General features: G+C 37.9%; 1 protein-coding gene across 4 annotated transcripts; it reads right to left on the bottom strand.

Annotated features, from left to right (window-relative positions):
- Positions 1-3,005: 3,005 nt before the first annotated feature.
- Positions 3,006-20,615, bottom strand: LCA5 (lebercilin LCA5). 4 transcript variants are annotated; one of them, XM_040060661.2, is made up of 10 exons: positions 20,522-20,615; positions 20,151-20,234; positions 15,350-15,742; positions 12,380-12,909; positions 10,695-10,832; positions 9,380-9,476; positions 8,073-8,218; positions 6,117-6,255; positions 4,865-4,935; positions 4,242-4,378 (listed from the first exon to the last, which is right to left on the bottom strand). In XM_040060661.2, the coding sequence occupies exons 3-9, from the start codon at positions 15,546-15,548 to the stop codon at positions 4,871-4,873; spliced, it is 1,314 nt and encodes a 437-aa protein (XP_039916595.1). In that variant the 5' UTR covers positions 15,549-15,742; positions 20,151-20,234; positions 20,522-20,615; the 3' UTR covers positions 4,242-4,378; positions 4,865-4,870. The 4 variants fall into 4 exon arrangements, with proteins under 4 accessions (XP_039916592.1, XP_039916593.1, XP_058276064.1 ...); XM_040060658.1 differs by lacking the exon at positions 4,865-4,935 and having other exon boundaries at positions 3,006-4,378; XM_040060659.1 differs by lacking the exons at positions 4,865-4,935; positions 20,522-20,615 and adding an exon at positions 20,312-20,442 and having other exon boundaries at positions 3,006-4,378.
- Between the last annotated feature and the right edge of the window lie 740 nt (positions 20,616-21,355).

The raw sequence follows: 21,355 nt of genomic DNA, 5'->3' as shown, positions 1-21,355 counted from the left end.
ACACATGAAAATCAACCTGTAGCTTGCTCTAAACACACATGCACATCTAATGCACAGTTGATGCCAGCACAAAACAAAGATAGCAAAAAATATTTCTCATGCAAACTGGGTTGGTGGTTAATCAAGTGAATCGTACCTTTTAGAGAGGTATCCTAGCAACTCCCCAGCAGCCACAAGTCCCGGCTGACAGCACACACTGATGCAATTGTTCTCCTCCTGCAGACATCAAAACTTTGCAGCTAATCAAAGAGATAATTCGAAACAGGAGACCACGTTAAATTTGATCCAACAAAAGGGAATTTTATAAATGAGCAATGTCACCCGGGGCATCTCTTATGCTTAAAGTTGTCATCTTGGAACAAGAGTAGGTCAGGCTTAGCGAAGCCGTGCAATGCTGGGAACAAAACCTCCCTTCCTGCAACCACGACTCTCCTGCAGGCACTCGTGTCTGCCACGCTGGCTTGTGCTGGCCTCTGCTTCAGAGACTGTGCAGAATTTATTACTATTCTCTTAAAAGCAAAGGCTCACCCAAAGCACTTTCTAGAGCACAAGTATTAGCAAAAGACCTTCTGATGCTCTTGTAGCCACCTATCCCAAGAACAAATTCATACTCATAACATGCCAGATTAGATATTCTGTCCCATCTCCTGACAGTGCAAATAGGCTCAGGCCTGGCTGGATAAGACCTTCTGTCTTGGGACCAGCAAATGACCCTGAGGCTACCAAGTAACCTGAGCTCATCCTCTCTAAGTGTCCTCATTTTGGAAGCATCCTATATTTGCAATTCACCTCTTTATGCATGGGTGCAATAGAAAAAGCAAAATCACAAACATAGGATCCCATAAGGTTATGGAAAATCACTCCCCCAGCCTCTCCCCTCCCCCGCTTTCATTTTTTAGCTAGCCCAAAGATACCAGAGATCTGGGGAAAATATTCAAGATGTTTAAGCATTTCTCACTTCCCTTTTCTTCCCTCACCTGAGAGGCTTCAGTTCAGAGTTGTGAAGGGTCTCCCAAGTTCTCCTCCAGCGGTTTAGATTTCTTCTCGATTACAGAACATCTTTTATACTCCCTCTGACACACTCAACAATTCATCTCCTCTTTCAAAGACAAAAATATACCTTCTTAAACTTCCTGTTTTCTCTGTCAGGTGAGCCCTGACACCTGACCACCCTTATCACATGCTCCTCAGATACTTTTGTTTGACCACTCTCTTGGGGATCAGAACTGTAAGACCATTTGTTCCAGGGCAGTAATAATGCCCCTGAATATTCCACTAAAACTTTTAATCAAAATTTAATGATCCTTCCTTGTTGGAATGGAGGAATTTATTCTGTCACCTTTGGTGGTTCAGAAGGAAAGTAAGAGCAGACGTAACAACCATATGGTCTAAACATCAAACAGAACCTATGACTGGACAAAAACATCAAATCATACAAAAGTCACCATCAAAACTGTTGTGATCTACTTTTTACTGCAAAAGCTGGATTTTTTTGCAGTGAATCACGTGCTGTTAAGACACTAAAAGCAATATGCAGACTGTCCAGCTACAGCCCCTGAGACCCGGGGTCCAGAGCCTTTTAAGATCTTGCAAAAGTTTCTTCCAGTGAGCAGAAAACTCTTACTCTACAGCAGAAATGTTACTTACAGTTGTTACAACGACACAGACATTTCCTCCCACAATCAGATTACCTCTGCTTTTACACATTTTATCTGCAATGGTATGCGAGCCAGTAACTTTAAAACTAGGAAGTGCAGCAAGAGAAAAGAATAAGCTGTAGAGATGGACAGCCATGAGAGGAAAAGGGAAATTATACCTGTGACACTGTTTCCAGCAGATCAATTTATTTTCACCTTCCTAATGCAGATACACCTTTTATTTTTGGTGTGAATTACCACAATATTTGCTTAAGGAAGAGGCTGGTAACAGGATGTGAGTATTTGTGAACTTAAGAAGGGACTGATAATAAAAAACAGCTTAGAAACTATACATTTGTAATTGAAACAGCAGGGCACATCAGTTCAGCACAATAGTTGTGCTGAACAGTAGTATGATCTGAATTTGCCTCATGTTAATGAGTTGACTTGCAAAGAAACAAAACTAATAGTCCCCTCCATACACTACATGATCCTTAATAACTGCAGCAGATACATTATTGTTTTATGCCTTAGAATCCTCAACCACAGGAAATAAAAAGAAACAATTCACCTCAATGTCATCTTCAGGAACAAAGCACCTGCTTCCAAAAGGGCAGCACCACCCAGAGGGAGGACAAGTAACTACCCAGTCACAAACACCCGCAGTGTTTAACCACAGCCCACTCCTACCTCTTAGACCACAGTACACACAACAAAAAGTGACAGCAGGAAAATAACAGAGAGTTAAATTCACTGTTATTGGTTAACATTTTTCTGAGCATATGCAGGCAAAATGAGCCAGACAAGTTCTGTAGTATTACAATGAATGCAAAGGGGATTGTAAGCAAGCAGGGGAACATGAGCTGCTCTTCACTACCGAGCACCTGGTGAGAACTGTCCCACACCCTGGATCTGTGACTAATTTTCTTCCTGAATGGGAGGAGCAAAGAGAGTTACTGCATGATAAAGACACCAACCTTTCTCTTCAGAAGAGCCACTGTGTTCAGAAAAATCTTGACTCAATGCATCTTTAAATCGTAAGAATTCTCTGTATCTTAGCGTGTTTCAAATCAGGCTCAGAGGGAGCATATCAGAGAAGTGTTTCAAATCTCTTGCTCTAGTAAGGAATGACTTTCAGCTTAAGGAAGGACCTTCACCTTATTTTCTGGAATGCTTCTGCTAAATTATTCATTGCCTATCTTTTTAATTTCTGTACACAGCACCAGTAAATGATATCTTGAGCAAAGTTGCAACCAACTCCCCCCAATATCAATAAAATGATATATAAAAAGTCAGACTTTTGTGTTAAAGATGATCTACACACAAGAAATTTACTCAACTCATTTAATAAAACCATTTCATGAAAAAATTACTTAGTAATGATTGGAATTTTACATAGAAAATTCAGAAATTACAAAAGATGGCATTGTATAACAAATATAATCTGAATATATGAGAAGAGTTAGACACATTTGGTAGTAAGGTCCACAAAAACCTATGCAAAAGGAGAGACCAGCAGTTCCTGAGTTAATTGTGCTTCTGTTGATATTCTTCTGAGATAACGTGACAGCAGCGTAAAATATTCTCTTTCTATGAGAATTAGTGCTAAGAATATCTCTTCTGCTCATTTAATAACTGATACTACACATGCCTTCTCCTGGCACAGTTAAGAGGTTCTCCAAATGCCTGAGAAAGAAAGTATCTGAGGCCTAAAAGAAATACTCCAAATGAAAAGCAGTGTACTGTGAGCAGCCTACAGGTAAAAAAACCCCAAGCATCTCTCCTCTGCATCTCTCCTCTATACACATACCCATTTATGTAAATTATTCCTTCATAAGGCTTTACAATAAATCTGAAATATTTCAAATCTATATCTAATAAATATTACAAGAAAATAGTTTTTCAGTATTTACATATGAAACATATAAAACACGATCACTGTAAGACTACCTCTTCAATTTCATCTTCTAGAGAACCAAGGGTATTAACTCCTGGCTTGTGTGTAGTGTACTGCAGACGGGGTCTGTTCAGGCTTCTTCCTTCACCAAAAAGCCCATTGTCTTCTATTACTTTGAGTTTACTGTTTTTATCAACAAAAGGCTTATTACTAGAGTCCCAATCTATGTCCAAAGGTGTTGTATTGTTATTTTTAGAAATAACAATGGTACTGGCACTGCTTCCAAAGAGTTGTTCCATTAAATTGGACTTCTTTTCTTTCTTACTATCAAAATCAGCATTTTCCTTAACATTTTCTTCTAATTTGTCACTTTTTTGAGTGAGCCAACTTGGTCTCCTTGATCCCTTCCCAAAGGAAGGTATATAACTACCAAAAGCTAATTCACTACTTAAATCTACAGTCCTAACGTTTTGTTGCTTCTGCACTTGTGTTCTTATGCCATCATCCTGGCTGTCCTTCACAGGAAATCCATTAGTAACCTTCCCAGGAATCTCAAAGAATGGATTAGTTTTCTCTTTTTTCTCCAGGGAATCAGACTTTCTTGCTGTATTTATGAGTGGTGCTTGGGAAGTTAGTTTCATGTTTGTTGTACTTTGAATTTCTCTATCAATTTCTTGCATTTTAGCAAGCAGGAACTCTCTTTTTCGCCGCTCTTCCAATGTTTCAATGTTTTCTCTCTCTACTTCAGGTTTGTGGATTTCTGTCTCCATTTTTATTTTCTCTTCTTTATCCAGTAGAAAGTTGCTTTCCTTTTTAATTCTGTCATATTCTTTCCTTTGCCACTCTGCAAAAAATGTTTGAACAGTATTTAAAATGATTTAATTTTAAAACACTCTTATACGATCTTGAAAATCATGCAAGCAAAAGTCATTGAGTTTTTAACATGCTCTTCTATGCATGACGTCATTTTCCTGCTGCAAAAAAATATTCTTCAAAAATTGCAACTAAATCCACTCCTAGTTCTCTGATAAAATATAGAAGTTTACTGTCATCTTTCAAAGGCATTGGGACATTACCCATGTTTTAGAATTTTCAAAGCAATTTGATTTCTGCCAATTGCCTTCCCAATTCCTGAGTTTGAATGAAAATTAATACAACATTACTTACTTCCACAGTACTTTATTTTTATTTGTCATCACCGCTGACATTAGGACAGTCCTGGGATTTATTTTTTTTTTTTTTTCATAAAAGGAACTATTTCTCTGAAGCTGTCAGGCCTCAAAATCATAGGAGACATCACCTGTTTCAAGCAGTGAATGATTTAAAATACCTTGCATCAGCTGCATACAGAGAAGACCTTTACATGAGTGTTCTGTGCATCACTGTGTGGACTCAGCACATCTGTGAAGGGACACCAAAGGTACAAAACAGCAGCTCATGGACAGAACCTGGAAATGCTTATGTGTAGAAGAAGGAGGAAGCTTCTCAAATATTTCTCTCTTCAAAATATTTTCCCCAAGATAACAGATGTGTATTTGCCCAAAAGTTGAATATTGCTACTTGACCCCTCCAACATAGTGGTTTTCTCCTTTGAATACTTTACTCAAATTTCTGACTTAGGTTCTCACAAAGTTCCATGTTATCTACTGTACTTCATCTCAGGCTTTCAGAAACAATTGCAATAGTTCAGTTAATATATTTAACATAGATATTTTTTCAATAGCAGGTCATGATACAAGTTAAGAGCCATGTTTCTGTCTGTAAGATGGGGGAAATTATAAGCTTATACCATATGATGGGTAGAGGTGGTTAAATCATCTTATTCAGAGATATAAAATCAGATTCTTGGCTTATGTAAATTGTGATAGAAGATTTTTCACAGCTTTTACCTCTGAAAGCAGCTATAGATTTTTAGAATTCTTGTCATATAGAATAAGTACTACTGTTCATCAACTGCAATCACTGAAAGAGTTCTTTAACATGACAGGGTGTAGTCCATCTAAAATACTTGAGACTGACTTGTGTATTTAAATCATTAAGATGCTGTGAAAACCAAATTAATAAAAAAGCAATATTAATATTTAACAATAGAAACTGACATTTCTCAAATAGCCACACCAAATGATTCAGATAGCCAGACCTGAAAAGAGAAACTAAAATTTCAAATTATATAAGGCAGTACAAAGTACTGAAAAAAAAAGGCTATATTAAGGAAAACAGATTTGTTCTACAATGGTAAAAATCTACTTCCTACCTCAATAATATTTAGCAAGTCAGAGATAACATTAGCATTTACCTCCCATGTCATTCTTGTTTTGTAAAGCACAATCTCTCAAATTCTAATACTTTTTTGTAGAGACCATTTTTTGCTGCTGCATACTTAATCATAGCTGAGTACATGGCACATATTATTCTATATCCTGTACTTCTTTCTGATTCTTCTTTGCATAATATAACTGAAAATAATTTTCCACTGTAGTGATCTCTGCAAAATCATTTTGCCCTTCTCACCAGAAACCAGCAGCCTCACTTGATTAGTATTCTGTGGTGCATTTTTCAGCCTTCAGCTGCCCTTTCCTTACCGTCAGGAAGTTTTGGAACCCTCTCCTCTAAGGACTGTATTTCTTGAAAACGTTTCAGTTTCTCTTCCCTCTCCCTGTCTTGGTCTTGTCTTAGGAGTTCTGTTTGTTCTTTCCATCCTTTGTCTTGTGTTTCTTTTTCCTGAAATAAATGAATAGAAAATTGAAGCTGATGGGGAAAAACAGTCAATAAAATGAACAACGTAACAAAATCATAAGAACTTCTATGTCATTCTGAAATCACATTCTGACTGCTAAACATAAAATGAGTAGGTCACCTTAAACCAAACCAGCTTGGATGACCCAGGGGTTTGCCCCCTCTAGTATACTTTTATACACCTGAACAAAATGAATAGACAATCAACTCTATTTTGTATTGCATATTTCAGGGAAGTTGTAGCTCCAATGCCATAAATCAAAATTATCACTCTCAGGGTGGTTCTCCTTAGAAACCAGAAGTTGTCTTCTTCAAGGAGTTTAATAGAGGGCCACATTTCACCATCATATTCTCTTAACAAGAAAGCAATTAGTGGCCCTCTACTTGCACAATCTGACCTTTTTACTAAAGTGAGTGGGTTGTAGATTCAGACGATTTCATTTTGGTACTTAAATTTATGGAGTATTAAGCAACAAACAATCAAAGAGAAAGGTTTAATCTCAGATGACAATTTTAGCTAGTGACTATACATACATATGTAAAAGGCAAGAACCTGCAGAAAAGATATTAACATCAGCAGTAAAAATCACTAACACGGAAATATAGTGGCAATGAAGTGAAGAGAAAGTCAGCATAATCCAACACATGGGAGTTAACTTTGTAGGTTGTGCTTATTTTAGAACAAAATAAACTTCTAGATTAAAAATACCCTTCTAAGAGAAATAGCTGCTAGTTAATGAACAAAGAAAAGATGACTGATAGCCAAAAAACCTTCAAGTATTTTTCCTTCATTTACAAGGTTATCATTGTCATATTAAAAAATGTTAACTACATAAGGAGATGGTGGCCAAGTATTTAAAATGCTTAACTTTAAAAACTGAAGAAAGCATGGACTACCCAAATCTAATTTACATTATTTAAAGCAATAGCCATATATAGACCACAGAGCTGGACTCCATGAGCTGCACTTGTACCAACTGTGTGGTTCTGTAACACACACAAGTATACACTGGAAGAACACATTAAACTACACCCATAGTTAAAGAAAGGGTTTGGGAAGAGAGAACATACAAATGAAACTGCCATGAGAAAGCTTCAGCCCTAACAGGAAGCCAGCCAAGACCATCCTCAGAGCATTATTTCTGAAAAAAGGTCCTAGCCTCATGTAATCAAGAATTTGTACAATTTGTACCAGAACCTGTGTCATTCTGATTAGTAATACCTTACAAATCTCTGATTTTAGCCTGGGGTCACAAAAGTGCTATCAATACTTCTAATTGGTACTATTTTGTACTAAAAAGGGAAATGGAAAAACAAAACCAAAAAAACCCTAAGCATATTGAAAAAGCTGGAACACCAGAAGAAATAGCAGCTCTGTGACAATAAGAGGAAGTGTTAGATTTATGCATTGTGAAATCATTGTGGAAAGTAAAAGAAACCATAATTAAGACCAGAAAGAAAACAGAGAGAAGGCAGCCATCACTGTTTAACAGATTCCTTAAATAAGCATTAGAAACAAAGAAAAAGGGTGAAACCGAAAATGAAGACTAAAAAATTTCAAAGAAGTAACAGTGGCAGGAAAAAAAAAATTGAGCTGATGGCTCTAAGTAAGAGAGAAAATATAATAAACTCTCCAAAAAAATTGAGTATATTTCTAGACAGATAGATCTTGTCTTAAAGAACAGAATGTTTCTGAAATTGTATTTTCTATATATTTACACATTTTCTAAAATATAAGCTCTGCATTTTACATCTGACAGGTGAATTGTCTAGACTGGGTCTCAAATTTTTATGGAACTCACTATTTTAGGAAGCATTCCTTCTTTCTTGTTTGCCGTGTCACCAGAGACAAGTTCTGATTCTGGAAGAAGTTCTGCTGGTGAGAAGCATCCACTGGTTTGTACACCTTTTGTGAGCTGTGGTCCCTTTTTAATATTTTGGTTGTTGGCTGTAGAAAACGCAAACTAATTAAATGGTGTTTTCACTTGAAAATATCCCACTATATACCTGTCTCTGATTTTTCATGGTTGGCAGCAAACAAAAGACTAAAGTCAGTGGAAGTGGAAATTATTGACGAGTTTCACAGAGTTGCTTTCGGCATCTGTAAAACTTAGTCATAAAAAATATGCATGCAAAAATTCTACTGGAAAAATAATTTAAACCCCACCTTAATGCTACTTATAGGGTCATTACAGTGCACTGAATAATACTTAAAAAGCCTCACAAAATATCTCACTCCTCTTATTGCCTGTCACAGAATCAAACTCATAAAATTAAAATTCACTTACTTGAATCTTTGAAACACATATACTTATCTCTATGGATTGACATTTAAAAAAATCTGAACCTAAAATGTTTTAATGGTAGAGCATCTATAATGAAATGAGCAGCAGACAAACTGTTTGAAATACTGGCATTAAATATTTAAAACAGTCCCATAAATTTCTGCTTCTTCTGACAAGTAGATTCTACTGATCCAGTGAAAATAGCCTAAGCACACACACAGACACATATATTTATGTGGGCAGGATAAGGTTTGAGACTGTCTTGTCACACCAGGAGAAATCACTGTACTGATACTTTTAGAAGATTATGTTCTGGGACACATATACTCTGAGGACAAAATGAGCACAGCTCATCTAACAGACAATATATTTAAACTAGTAATAAATAAATAAAACATATCACCAAAATATTCTTAGCAGTGATGATACATATTTTTAAAAATACATATTTTTTAAACAAAATATGATTATACATATTTTAAAATTTATTTATTATCAAGTAAATATTATTTATCATCTACTGGAGATTTTACTACCAACATTCCCCTCCTTTACCCAGGAACTTCTTGTATGAAAGGAGTTAAAACTGCTGTTTGATGAAGTTCTGTGTGTTGGCTCTGCTGCAGTCACAGAACAGTCAAAAAACCAATGCTTTGTAACAAGTGCTGTGCTGAAAGAAGTGCAAAAAGGTAAATGTGCTTGAACAAGCAGCATCAGGGTTGAGCACTGAGTGACATGAAAGGTAGAACCCACCTGAGACATTTCAAAGTGATGCTAATAACTGCATCTGCTTTTTATTGCTTTTATTGCTTTATACAAGTTACCTCTTTTCCTTTGTACAATATCTGTGTCTTTTCTAGGTGATGGCTTCAACATACGATTAGCATAGATATTTTTTGCTTCGAGTTCTCTTTCTTTTTCCTGTGAAAGAAAGAGTTACTAGTATTTCATTTATCAGTCACTAGCAAAGCTGTAAATTAAATTAAAAATACATATGATAATAAATTTGTTTCAGAATAAACAATTGTTTCATCCACTGTTTTAAGGATAACAATCACATTACTAACTTTGTTTATGCTATGAGAAAGCAGACAGCTTTCTCCCTCCCAAAAAACTCCTCAGCAAAATATTATGGAGGAAAAGAACCCATCTCTGCAGTGAAACTAAAACTAAATGCCAGTGTTTCCATAAACATGAACAAAACTAACACCATGTGTATATATTGCACAACTGAATTTTAAGTGTTGTGAAGAGTTAAAACATTTCAAAGCAAGCAGTGATACTTGTCACAGAGCATGTCAGTATCAGTTAGCAGAGGCCCATTGCATCATAGAGATAGAGGCATACTTTTCTTTTAGCACATCCACTGAATAAAATACAGAAATGAACAGTGAGTTATCAGAATTCATCTGACAATGAAAAGGTTTTCGAACTGTAAACTCTCCACTAACAAATCAGGCTTAAAACTCTCACTCTAAACATTTTAGAAGTACTAACACTACCTGCTGGCTAGCTGGGAACCTGGTGAACTGGTGCATCTCCAACATATTGAGACTCGGAGTTTCAGGAAAATTCTCCCAGAAACTAAGTACTTTAGCTCAAATATTACTTATTTTTTTCTAAAGATAAATTAAGTCGAATATAACAATATTTTATGTAATTTTATTGACAATTTGGACAACAATTATAGTGATGTGGGGTCCAAATAAACATTTGCACAAATTTAGCAACACGTGGATATCAGAAATACATTACATTAATCTTCATGCATACCTACTGTAATGCAAGTATATTAGTAACAAAGCACTATTTGCACTTGTAGATTTAATTTTAAATTCAAGCCTTCAAAACCTAATTTTCCACAGCTTTTGTGGTTTACTCTCAATGCCTTTTGATCTTGCTTTTCTTAACTAGTGCTAACAATAATGATTAACACAGAGACATTCCTGTTATAAACACTGTAAGGTCAGAGCACAGAACATTTCAATTTAATGCAGGAAAAGAACTCACATGTGGTATATAATTAAGTACACATCAGAGAGTGCAGCCACTGGTAAACTATTCAAACCTGATTACAGATAGTTCCAAAGATAAAATCCCAGAACATGGTTAGCAACTTCTATTCCTTTCACATTTTACCTTCAGCTTCTGATTTAGCTGATTAAGCTCTTCTTGGAGAACTCTGTTTTCCTCTTGAGCCTCGTACAACTTCTTTTTCTTTGAATGTAACTCTCGTTGAAAACTGCTACCATTTAATTCAAGATTTCTTTCCAGATCCTTCAATTAAAACAAAATTATATTTTTTAATAACTCAAGTGATTTTTATAGTCAAATTACTTACACAAAATCACAGTAAAGTAGTGTCTTGAGTTTAGATATGGGCTCAACCATTGCTGGAACACTGAAAACATTTAAACCTTTAATCCTAACTTTGAGGGCCACCTGCAAGCACCTGCAGCACCTAAAGCACCTGCAGATGCTGCAGCTCATCCTTTTGAGTATTGAGAAGTGATTTGAAGACATAATAGAAACTCACACTACTTCCTGCAAGGCTCTTGCCATAGTGGACCTCCAGATCTTTAAGACAAATCTACTGATGGGTGAGAGAGACAATCCCTCCCTGAAAGTGCAGCATTAGAAGGAAGAAAACAAGAAGGAGTTTTTAACCTTTCTACTAGAAACTATCTTGTGATTATGATTTCATTTACATGTCCACATCTTGTAACAGCTGTTTTAAGTGAAGCTGTGTTGATAAAAACAGGGGAAAAAACTACAAGAAAATCCTTTACTTTTTAAAGCATGATTCATTTTAACATGATCCAGTATTACAAATGCTGAAATACCTAATCATAAAAGTACAGAAGACAGACGCTGACACTACAGGATGAGGTGGTTTGACTAACTCAGCCATTTATATCTTGGCACTTTGGGATTTATTTTATGAAAGCTTAGTTTCCAGCTTAATCACTGGATTTCCAGATCTATTATCTCTGTAATGTAATTTAGGTTTAATTACTAATATAGACACTAAACCTTAACGCCATCTCAATAACATAATTTAAGCTAAGAATAGTATAAAATTTATATACTATATATAAAATACAACTACTATCAAAATAGTACAACTACCAACAGATTTAATAGTGTTGTCACAATTTTAAAGTAAGATGAGTTTATAGACATATTTACACTGTAGACATGCTTAGACATGTTTACAAAAACATAAGCATTTTTTCTGGATGAAATTAAAATATATTGGACAAATTTCTTATAATAGATACCCATAAAAAGGTCTAAAGATTATTTCAGTATTTTAAAAACATGATGCAATTTTGTCCAGCTGAGCTCTTGGATGTGTAGAATAGTGGACAATCAAACACTGTATGAATGCTCTTCAAAAATTGGAAAAGAATTATTTTATATATATATAATTTTTTTTTAGAATTTTAGTGTAAAGTTCCCTAAATAACCAGAAAATTTTAAAAACTGTTTCCCTCCAAAAGGAGAAACTAGATTGCACATAAAGTTGTAGTATATCTGCATGCACTTCTGAAAAGCTACTGCTAGATATAAAAGCATTTAAAAGCACAAATCCACAGGATATATTCTGATGAAATACGCTTAATTTGTAAACAAAAATTTGAATGCACAATGACCTGATATGTAACTATATAATCACCTCAGAAATAATTTACTTGATTCTACTTATGGGTAAAACCAAAAAATACTGCTTTTTTATTTGTTCCACAACTGTGTGAAATTACAATTCATTGTGGAAAGAAATATCTGTACAAGAGCTTCTTACAAAAAGAAAGTCATCCCACCTTAATTCTTTTTTCCCTGTCCTCCAGTTTGCTCTCTGCTAAGGCTAGTTTCTTTGCCAGGTCATCTCTCTCAGCAAGGTGCTTATCTGCAGACAGCTTTTGCAGTTTCTGCAAGACAGTTTTTTTCCTGTACAGTTCATCTTCTGTATCTTTCAGCCGTCTCTCAGTTGCACGTTCTCTCTCCTGAGATTTTCGTAGGCGCTCCCTTAATATTCTAATCTCATTGTTGTGCCGAGCAAGGAGCTGAGAGATTTCGTTTTCTGTATCTTCAAACTTATTCAAGGCTTTCTCCTGCCTGTGCTGAAGCCTCTTCAGTGCCCTGTTTTCCTTCTGCAGCTCATCCAGTTTGATGTGGAGTTCAGTCAGTTCATTTCGGAGCTCATTGATTTTCAGCAGCCTAGCAGAAAGAACTCTTTTTGTAACAAGATCTATATCTTTCGCAGGAGAATCCCTAGTGAGGCTCTGAGAACGGAAACCACACCGAGTCCCTCTTTTGCTTGGTGCATATTTGGAATCCAATTTCTTTGTGGCTTAGAGAGGAAAAATAAAAAGCATGTTTACTATTAGACAGCGCAGTTTGTCTATGCAGGCATCCTTGGAACCAAGCTCTGCCTGAAACAATCATACAATCATACATCAGTGATGGCAGATTTCAAACCAGACAATAAAAGGCATATATATGATAGAATTATGCTCCTTTTGATAGCTGAAAAATGGAGATTTATGTCTGTGATCTCCTGCCGGAGGTAATATCTGCAGCCATTAATATAAGACTGTTGCAAAGTAATCATCTGCAAATGGTATCAGAAATAAGAGTAATATTTTGTTCATGTTTGATATTTTTTATTAAAATGGTTTGGAAATACTATACTCTAAATGCATATAAAATTCTTACATGCTTTTAAAATGGCAACAATTATCTGAGCATTAGCTAGTTATATATTATGCAAGACGTAATTCTCCCACACAAATGCAGTAGTATTTTCAAATCCAGCTGTCATGCTTACAGACAAAACAGCAGATTTCAAAGGCTCAATGCAAAAAGCCTCCAAAGCGAAATTATAAATCCATGAAAATTCAGTTCTCCCTGAATAATTTATTCTTGTATCACAAGTTATTTTCCACACAGTATTCTCATTTGATTACTTGTATGCATTGCTTGCATTCCTATTTATTACTATTATTATTATTGTCATCCCCACACATAAAAGCTGAACATTTTGTTTCTATCTTATGTGCCTCTCATGCCAAGCTCAAAGAACGAATCATATAATCCACTAAAAATATCTCTTAAAATAACCGAATTAATGGAGAGTGCATAATTCCTTAAGGTACATCATTGTTGGAAAGAAGTACACTGAGCAGCAGTTTGTAATTCTGGATTGAAAGCTGGGATACAGCAACGTCCAGTTACGTGCACACAGTGTGTGTGACAGTAAATTCTTCCTCTCCTTTGCCACTCAGTATGTTTCTATTCTACTGAGAATACTTCTCAGCAAAAATAACAGCTTAAAAAATATCTTCTTATAATTTCCTCTAGACATTTTGCAGAAATACTCATTTGTTTTCTGCTCAGTGCTCGTTTTTTCCACAGCTTGGGCAAACAAAAGAAGGTATGTTTTCTTCCTTTACAAAGAACACTTATGTCACATTCAAGTGTGAAAAGATTATCTAATACATGCACTGCAGGAATGATGCCACTCCTATCACCAACTAAGGGAGTTCCCATTAACCCTAGACTTGCAGCCCCTGTAAGAATTTCTCATTATTTAGGACACACATAAAATTCCACTACAAATATTGTACTTTTGATCATATAGTTACACTGGGGAATAGTGTATTTCAAGACAACGTAATATGACATTCACAATACCTTCATGTATTAATTATATTCAATTCTGGATATGTGAACAAAGAGCTGGTCACACATTTGCCCCCTTCAAATTAAATAGCATGGTGGAACTGCAGTTTTTGGTTCCCAGACAGATAACCCATGACTACCAGAGGAGATGCCACTTCTGAACACAGAGAGGCTCAGAAAAAGACCAGCTGCACCAGGACACCCACACAGTCAAAGATCTAAAGAGGTACATTCCCTGGGCAAACTGAAGGTCAGACCTTCTGGCACAGGCTAGATTGTAACACAGACCAAATGATTCACACAGTATCAAGCATTTATCAATAAAAAAACCATCTGCCCAAGAAAGGCAGGACATGCTAAGACTTTTACTAAAAAAATGTATACAATTATTTAGAACAAGCTGTCAAAGTGTGGCAGAAAGTCCTCACAGTTCTACTTCAGCCCAGGGCCTGCACAACCATTCCACTCTTCTACAAACTCTATCAAAAAAACAGCCTTTGTCTGTGAGGGAGCTCAGAGGGAGGTTGTATCATCTCGAATTGGAAATATTTTATCCTCAAAGAAGAAGCAGGAAAAACTTTCTTTTGAATCTCCATCTGAATCTAACTTTCATCAAAATATTTTCTATTTTTTTTGCCACATTAGTCGTATTTTGTTTATTTAAAGTCACAGTATTATCCTGTAAAGCTTAGTACATTAGGCTCCCACAAGACAGGTATCTGGAGGTTTTTTTGTCAGGGAAATTTTAACAAGTCTCTCCTTTTTACAGACTGCGTAGCAAGGACTTGTCTTGGGTTTTGGCCTTGAGTTTCTTGTCAATGATAAAAGGAAAGCATCAGCATGATTCAACAGAAGGCTAGTATAAAAGCCATATTCACTTGTAAAGAAAATTATGAAGAATTCTGAAAATCACCAAAGCTCCTCCTTATGCAGGAGAAGGTTAATTTCAGTTTTCAAAGGAGCAGCTACTGTCTACTCACCATCTGTAGTATAATTCACATGAACTGTATTTGAAGATGCTCATAATGCTATTTTATATTTTTTTAGTTTTCAAAAATAATTAACTCTTTGGAGCAGTTACAAAGCAGCAATTCCTGCTACCTACCTACCTTGGTAGTGCAACAGGCTGTTTGAAGTCTGTGTTTTGTGATGTCTTTTTTCTTGGCTTGTAGATGGAGAGCTTAGTGCTGGCGATTGGCTGGATGAACGAGATGAATTACCTTCATCTGAATAATAAGAGTCACTATTTTTATCCTCGTCTGACTTCCTCTCCTGTTCAGAGTCTGGGCTCCTTACTCTTTCTCCCATTTTTCAGATTTAACGGCTTTCCAGTTTTTTTCTTAAAGACTGCTCATTTTGGCACAAAGAACCTTTTCGTTGTCACAATGGCAGCAGTTGGATTATTTCCTCTGTTTTATCATTGTCATCTCCAAGCACCAAATCTCTGCAGTTCAGTTCAGCAAGCAGTAGTTATTATTCAGAATGCATTTTTCTGCAACAATCTAGAGAGAAAAAAACAGTTAGTATGGTTTTGGTAAGAAAGAAAGTTGTTTAAGTAAGAAAGGTAAAAAAGTTGTAAAATTATTCATTATTCCTATAACCTTATGTCACACACCGTGTTACCTATTGTTTATATCAGTAATTATATTTATATTAACTTTTTATATTAAATATGACAGGCATCACTCTGGGAATGCTACTAGTATTACATTCAATAGTCTGAGGTATTTCAATCCCAAAAGAGAAATCAGAATATTAACACAGATAAATCTAGAATAAGAAACTACTCCCATGTTACGGAAGGGAAAAGAAGAATTTAGAAAACAGAAAAGAACACAAGTGAAAGTTTGTTGATATTGAGGAAGCTAATTTAGGCACGTTTTAAAACTTTTTAACCAAATGAATGAACAACTTATTTGTGTGACTAGAACTGAGATATTTGTAGATTTTGACTAAATCTTCAATTTCTCAGGTTTTGACGTTCCAGCAATGTTAATTAATGGGCTTGAAAATCAATTGTCCCATTTGTCTGGAAAACATCCAGTCCCTAACCCCTAATGAGATTGTACCTATCTATCCCAATCTTCACCCTGGAAAGTACTCCCCTACCCTACAACATCTGGTGCTTCATACCTTCAAGGACTGGCCAGAGCACACATGCTTCTGTCATGTGTATTTCTATATCTCTATTTATATACCTTTTTATATCTGATAAGAGAGACCATACCACCAGTACATGATAAACATCACACCTGCAGCAGGCATAAAGTAAGAAGGGCCACTCCTGCAGCCTGATGCAAACTGAAAAATCCCATAATCTCAAGGCGAAATCATCCTACTTTGTATCTGGAGACACTTCCTGAGAATGTAATGGAGCAAATATATTCAAACTTTTCTTCACCTTCTCAGTCAAAAAATTTTTCTCAACAGTTTAGGAAGTGTTTTACTGACTATGCTCAGCTTCCTTGGCTTTTGCCTCTCTCACCACTCTTGGAAGCTTTCAAGATTAATTTCACCATCTCTTCTTTTCAATCCAACTTTGAGATATCAAGCCTCTAGTGGGTGAATAAATAGGAGCTGCATCAGAGCCCATCAGTTCCACCTGTTGAATGACATAACCTCCTAGTTGGAGGCAAAGCAAATTACACACCAAAAAATTGAGCTGCTTTCAGTCAAAACTGCTCTATGCTGCAAGACATTCAACATCCCTGTAAATGAGCTGTAAATTTTTCACTATATTATTTCCCAATAAAACAAACTTGGCATGCTTCTCAGCCTTCAATGCCTATACATGCATTATTGCAGAGCCAAGCAGAACAGAAATGTCAGCTGCCACGACAGTGTTCACTACAAGTTCAAGCTTTCTGGCTCAATGCACTGTTAGCACAACTCTGTCTCCAGTGACTGGAATTCATTTGGCCTCATAATCTGTACAGAAGGAATTAGAAAAATAAATATCCCATTATCATGGTTTCTAAACTGGGAAGATGCTTGGAAATTAATAATGAATTACCTGGAAAAGAGTATTTTTTTTACTTAGGAGGTAACTTTCTAAAATAATGCTTTTTTAAACACCTAGATATTTTCAAAGTGATCCAAAAAAATTAGATGCTGAAAACTTCTGTCAAAAGATTCTGAAAAAACTTTAATTTCACTGCAAAGCCTAGAAAGTTAAATAAGCTATGCTTGAGATCACTTGTCCTAGAGATTGCTAAACACATGCTGGAAGGTATCATTATTATGAACATTCAAATAATCAGGAATGTTTGTTCTTTTTCCTTACAAGATAATGGAGTTATTAAAATTATTTCAGAAGGATGTACCTAATCATAACTGTAAATAAGATCATGTAAGAATATTAGAACATATCAGGGTGCTTCCCCACCCCCTCTTTCTTTCTTTCCTAATTCCTGGCCCCACAATGGAGTTGTGGGGCCAGGAGTTCTGCCATCCTGGCAGAATGGATGTTATTTTGCTCCTTGAAGAGCAAAACAAGCCCAAACAGGCAGTGTTTTGGGGACAATCTGCTCTCTAGAGGATGCACAGGCAAGACTGCATCAGGTCTGTCTCCACAGGACAGAATTTCAGGGAATGCAAAACCATAGAAATTAATATATTTATATTAAAGTACTAAAATAATATGAGATATAAAAATAGTACTCTGGAGGCACAGACCTCATATTCTTACATTGAGGGAAGGCATAAATGCCTATAGTTCATGTCTAATTATATATATGAAACAAGAGCACTTACTTTCACGTACCAACTTGAAGCTGATCAGTTATTTTATAGCCTTACAAGAGCTCACTGAAGAGGCAATAATCTTTTTGAAGAATGCTTTTCAAAACTCAGTGTATTTAAAATAAACAAATTGTAAGAACTGGAGGATTAGAATTATCCACCACTCCTGTACTGGATATTCCCCACTCCTGAGACTATTTTGCTAAGTATCATTTTGACATACAGCGACATAAATGAACAGGAATTTTCAATGCATTCTGGAAGTACTTGTAAAGCAATGGAATGAAAACAAATTGAAAAAGGTAAAACAAAGACAGCTCCCTTGACAAATGCCCAAAACCATCTTTTGGATCTTCAAATGGTTTTCAGTTTTATAAACTCGTAATATTATCATATTTCCCATACAAAGCAAAAAAACCCCTTAACCTGTCAAGTCTTGCCAAATTAATTTTTCCAGCAGTTTATAATAAAATTTGGTTAACAAAAGAATGCACAGTTTATCTTGAGAACAGAAGAATAACGAAGATATTTGAGTTTTACTACAGTGAACCTGAGGACTGTTTAATCAGGAAATGTTTTGGTTCCCTGACTTTCCAATTGTTGCAAACTAGTTTGAGTTGATTATAAAGAAGTTCAACTTGTGTGACTAAGATCCACAAAGATATCTATTTTCCCCTATATATTTAATAAGTTGTGAGGAGTGAAATACTGCGGATTAGCAGTGGGTTTACTAAGCTCCCCCACTACCACCAAAATCCCAATCCTCTCTCCTCAAAAGCTCAAGGCATGTTGTTAGAAGTCTAATGAATTGAGATCACATCAATACAGAGTGGCTGAAGGAAATCTGGGACTTACACAAACTTTAGAAAGAGTTCTGTTTCCAGGATTTCATACTCCTTCACCTCTGCTACTTCTATCTATTGATATTATTTACATATTTTGTATCAAAAACATGTTCATTGTTACAAAATAAAAAAGAAAATCAAGCACCAGGTCACTTTGAAGGACATGACAAAACAGAGAACACGAAACAACTGCAGTGGTGACAGGAGATTTCCTATTACACCTAAGTAAACCACACAAACAGAAATTGAACCGTAGGATTACAGGTATTATGCAATAGACAGAAAGGAAAATTACTTAGCAATTCTTCTCATGAAGTGCACCCAGAGCTTAGTTCTGTAGTGCAAGACTCATAAAACGTTTTATGTCCTTTTCAGTATTAAGACCCTTCCCAGAGCAGGGGAAGCTCAGTGCTCTCGCTGGTCACCGAATGGCACTTCCCCCGTACAAACACTGACCTCTAACGGCTCGCTCCGTTCCTCCACCTGTTCGGAGGGACAGTGCGAGAAAGCCAGCTTCAGACCAAAAGCATCAATCCAAGTTATTGAACTGCTGAACTTAAGAGTAAAGAATAATTTCAAAAGAAATTCGTCTCCCTCCTCTCTCTGCATCCATCTTTTCATATCCAATATACTACAGGTTTTCCAGAAGAGACTGGAGCAAAAAAATTTACTTTTATGACATCAAAACATACTGAGTGAAGAGCCTTAGTAAGGACTAAGTATAACTTCATTTGATACTGCAGCTGCTGACTTAGCTGTACACAGTTTTTTCTAGGTTTACTAGCTTTTTTCCAAAATCACAGATTCAATTAGGTAGGAAAAAACCTCTGAGATCATCAAGCCCAACCTGTGACTGGACATTAGCATGTCATTTAAATCAGGGGACAAAGTGCCATGTACAATCTTTCCTTAAACACCTCCAGGGATAATGACTCCACCACCCTGAGCAGCCCATACCTTTTTAATCACCCTTTCTGTGAAGAAATTGCTCCTAATTGTCCAAAATAAATATCCCCTGGCACAGCTTAAGACTGTTGCCTTGTCCTGCACTTCGGTGAATTAAAACGCTGTATGGTTTTAAAAGCCAATGCTACATCTACCTGACTCTGTCCCAGTAAACCACAACGTTACTTGTGTCAGATCTCAAAATGAAGAATCTGGTGCAAATCCCAGGTCAGAAATGAGGAAATGGCACTTCAAACAGAGCCCATGCAGGCCAGTCCTACAACCGGGAGAAGAGATTATGTTTCTAAATCAGACTGCATCACGGAGGCCCGCGCCGTCGCTCATACTCCCACCCACACCGCGGTGCGTGCGGACTTACCGAGTTCAGCTCAGCCACTCCCGAGAGCAACCTCCGGCTCGCGCAGCGCAGCCACGCAGCCCTCCTTCACTCAGCGGCGACGTTCTTAAAGAACACATCGAATGTTACTTTCAAGCAGCACTTCGCGATGGCACATTTTATATGCATTCACCGAAACTTACATGCACTATATTACTTCGGAGGAAAGGAACGGAACACCAGCGGCCCGAGACCTTTCGGGGGCCAGGCCTAGGCCCGGGCCCGTTCCCAGTCCCCACAACTCCCAGGAAAACACGGCCCCGTGGCGCTCCTGTCCCCCGCCTCTCGTGCCGCTCCCTCCGCCCCGCGATGTCCGCAATGTCCCCGCCGGCCCCGGCCCGTCCCGGCGGTACCTGCCCGGCCCCTCGGCCCGCCCGGAGGACGCGCAGGCGGTTGCCGCGTTACGCTTAAAGGGGCCGCGCGGCGGCCATTGACAGCGGCTGCCCGGCAACGGGCGGCGGGGCGGGGGCGGGCTCTCCTCGTCAGCCATTGGCTGCTCGCCCTGCCAGCTCGGAGGCAGCCTGTCTTTCCATTGGTGGGAGGCTGGGCTCCCGCTGCTGACTGGCTGAGTGCTGCTAGAGAGGGGCGCGGAGGGGCTGAACCCTGCGGCGCTGCCTCTCCGCGCCGCGGTGCCCCGGCGGCGCCTGCAGGGGGCGCTGCGGGCCGGGCCGGGCCGGGCCGGGCTCTGCCCAGCTGCTGCCCGGGGGGAGACCCGGCGGGCTCCCCGGGGCTGTGCCCCGAGGTCGGCAGACTTTGAAACCCTGCCCTCGCCATCTTGGTTCTGTTGGGCACGTGGAAGGGAAGGAAATCGAAGGAAAGCAGCCCATGGAAAAAGCACCGGGGGTGCTGGTTGACAGCCGAGTAAACCAGCCAGTGTGTGCCCAGGTGGCCAAGAAGGCCAATGGCATCCTGGGCTGTATCAGCAATAGTGTGTCCAGCAGGAGCAGGGAAGGGATTGTCCCTTTGCACTGGTGAGGGCACACCAAGAGTGCTGTGCCCAGCTCTGGGCCCCTCACTACAAGAAGGACGTTGAGGTGCTGGAGCGTGTCCAGAGAAGGGCAACGGAGCTGGAGAAGGGTCTGGAGCACAAGTCCTATGAAGAGTGGCTGAGGGAGCCTAAGGTGTTTAGCCTGGAGAAAGAGGCATCTCAGGAGAGCCTTTTTGGCTCTCTACAACTCCATGAAAGG

This window comes from Hirundo rustica, chromosome 3, assembly GCF_015227805.2.
Source record: "Hirundo rustica isolate bHirRus1 chromosome 3, bHirRus1.pri.v3, whole genome shotgun sequence".
NCBI classification, from domain to species: domain Eukaryota; kingdom Metazoa; phylum Chordata; class Aves; order Passeriformes; family Hirundinidae; genus Hirundo; species Hirundo rustica.
The sequence above is the reverse complement of the archived record's forward strand: the minus strand, read 5'-3'. Positions and strand labels throughout refer to the sequence as shown.

Excerpts from the sequence above, each read along its gene's own strand:
- LCA5 (XM_040060658.1), bottom strand. The coding sequence starts at position 15,548 with ATGGGAGAAAGAGTAAGGAGCCCAGACTCTGAACAGGAGAGGAAGTCA. Across the intron at positions 10,833-12,379 it reads ACAGGGAAAAAAGAATTAAG|GATCTGGAAAGAAATCTTGA; the intron begins GTGGGATGACTT and ends TTTTAATTGAAG. Across the intron at positions 4,379-6,116 it reads GGTTCCAAAACTTCCTGACG|AGTGGCAAAGGAAAGAATAT; the intron begins GTAAGGAAAGGG and ends CATTTTTTGCAG.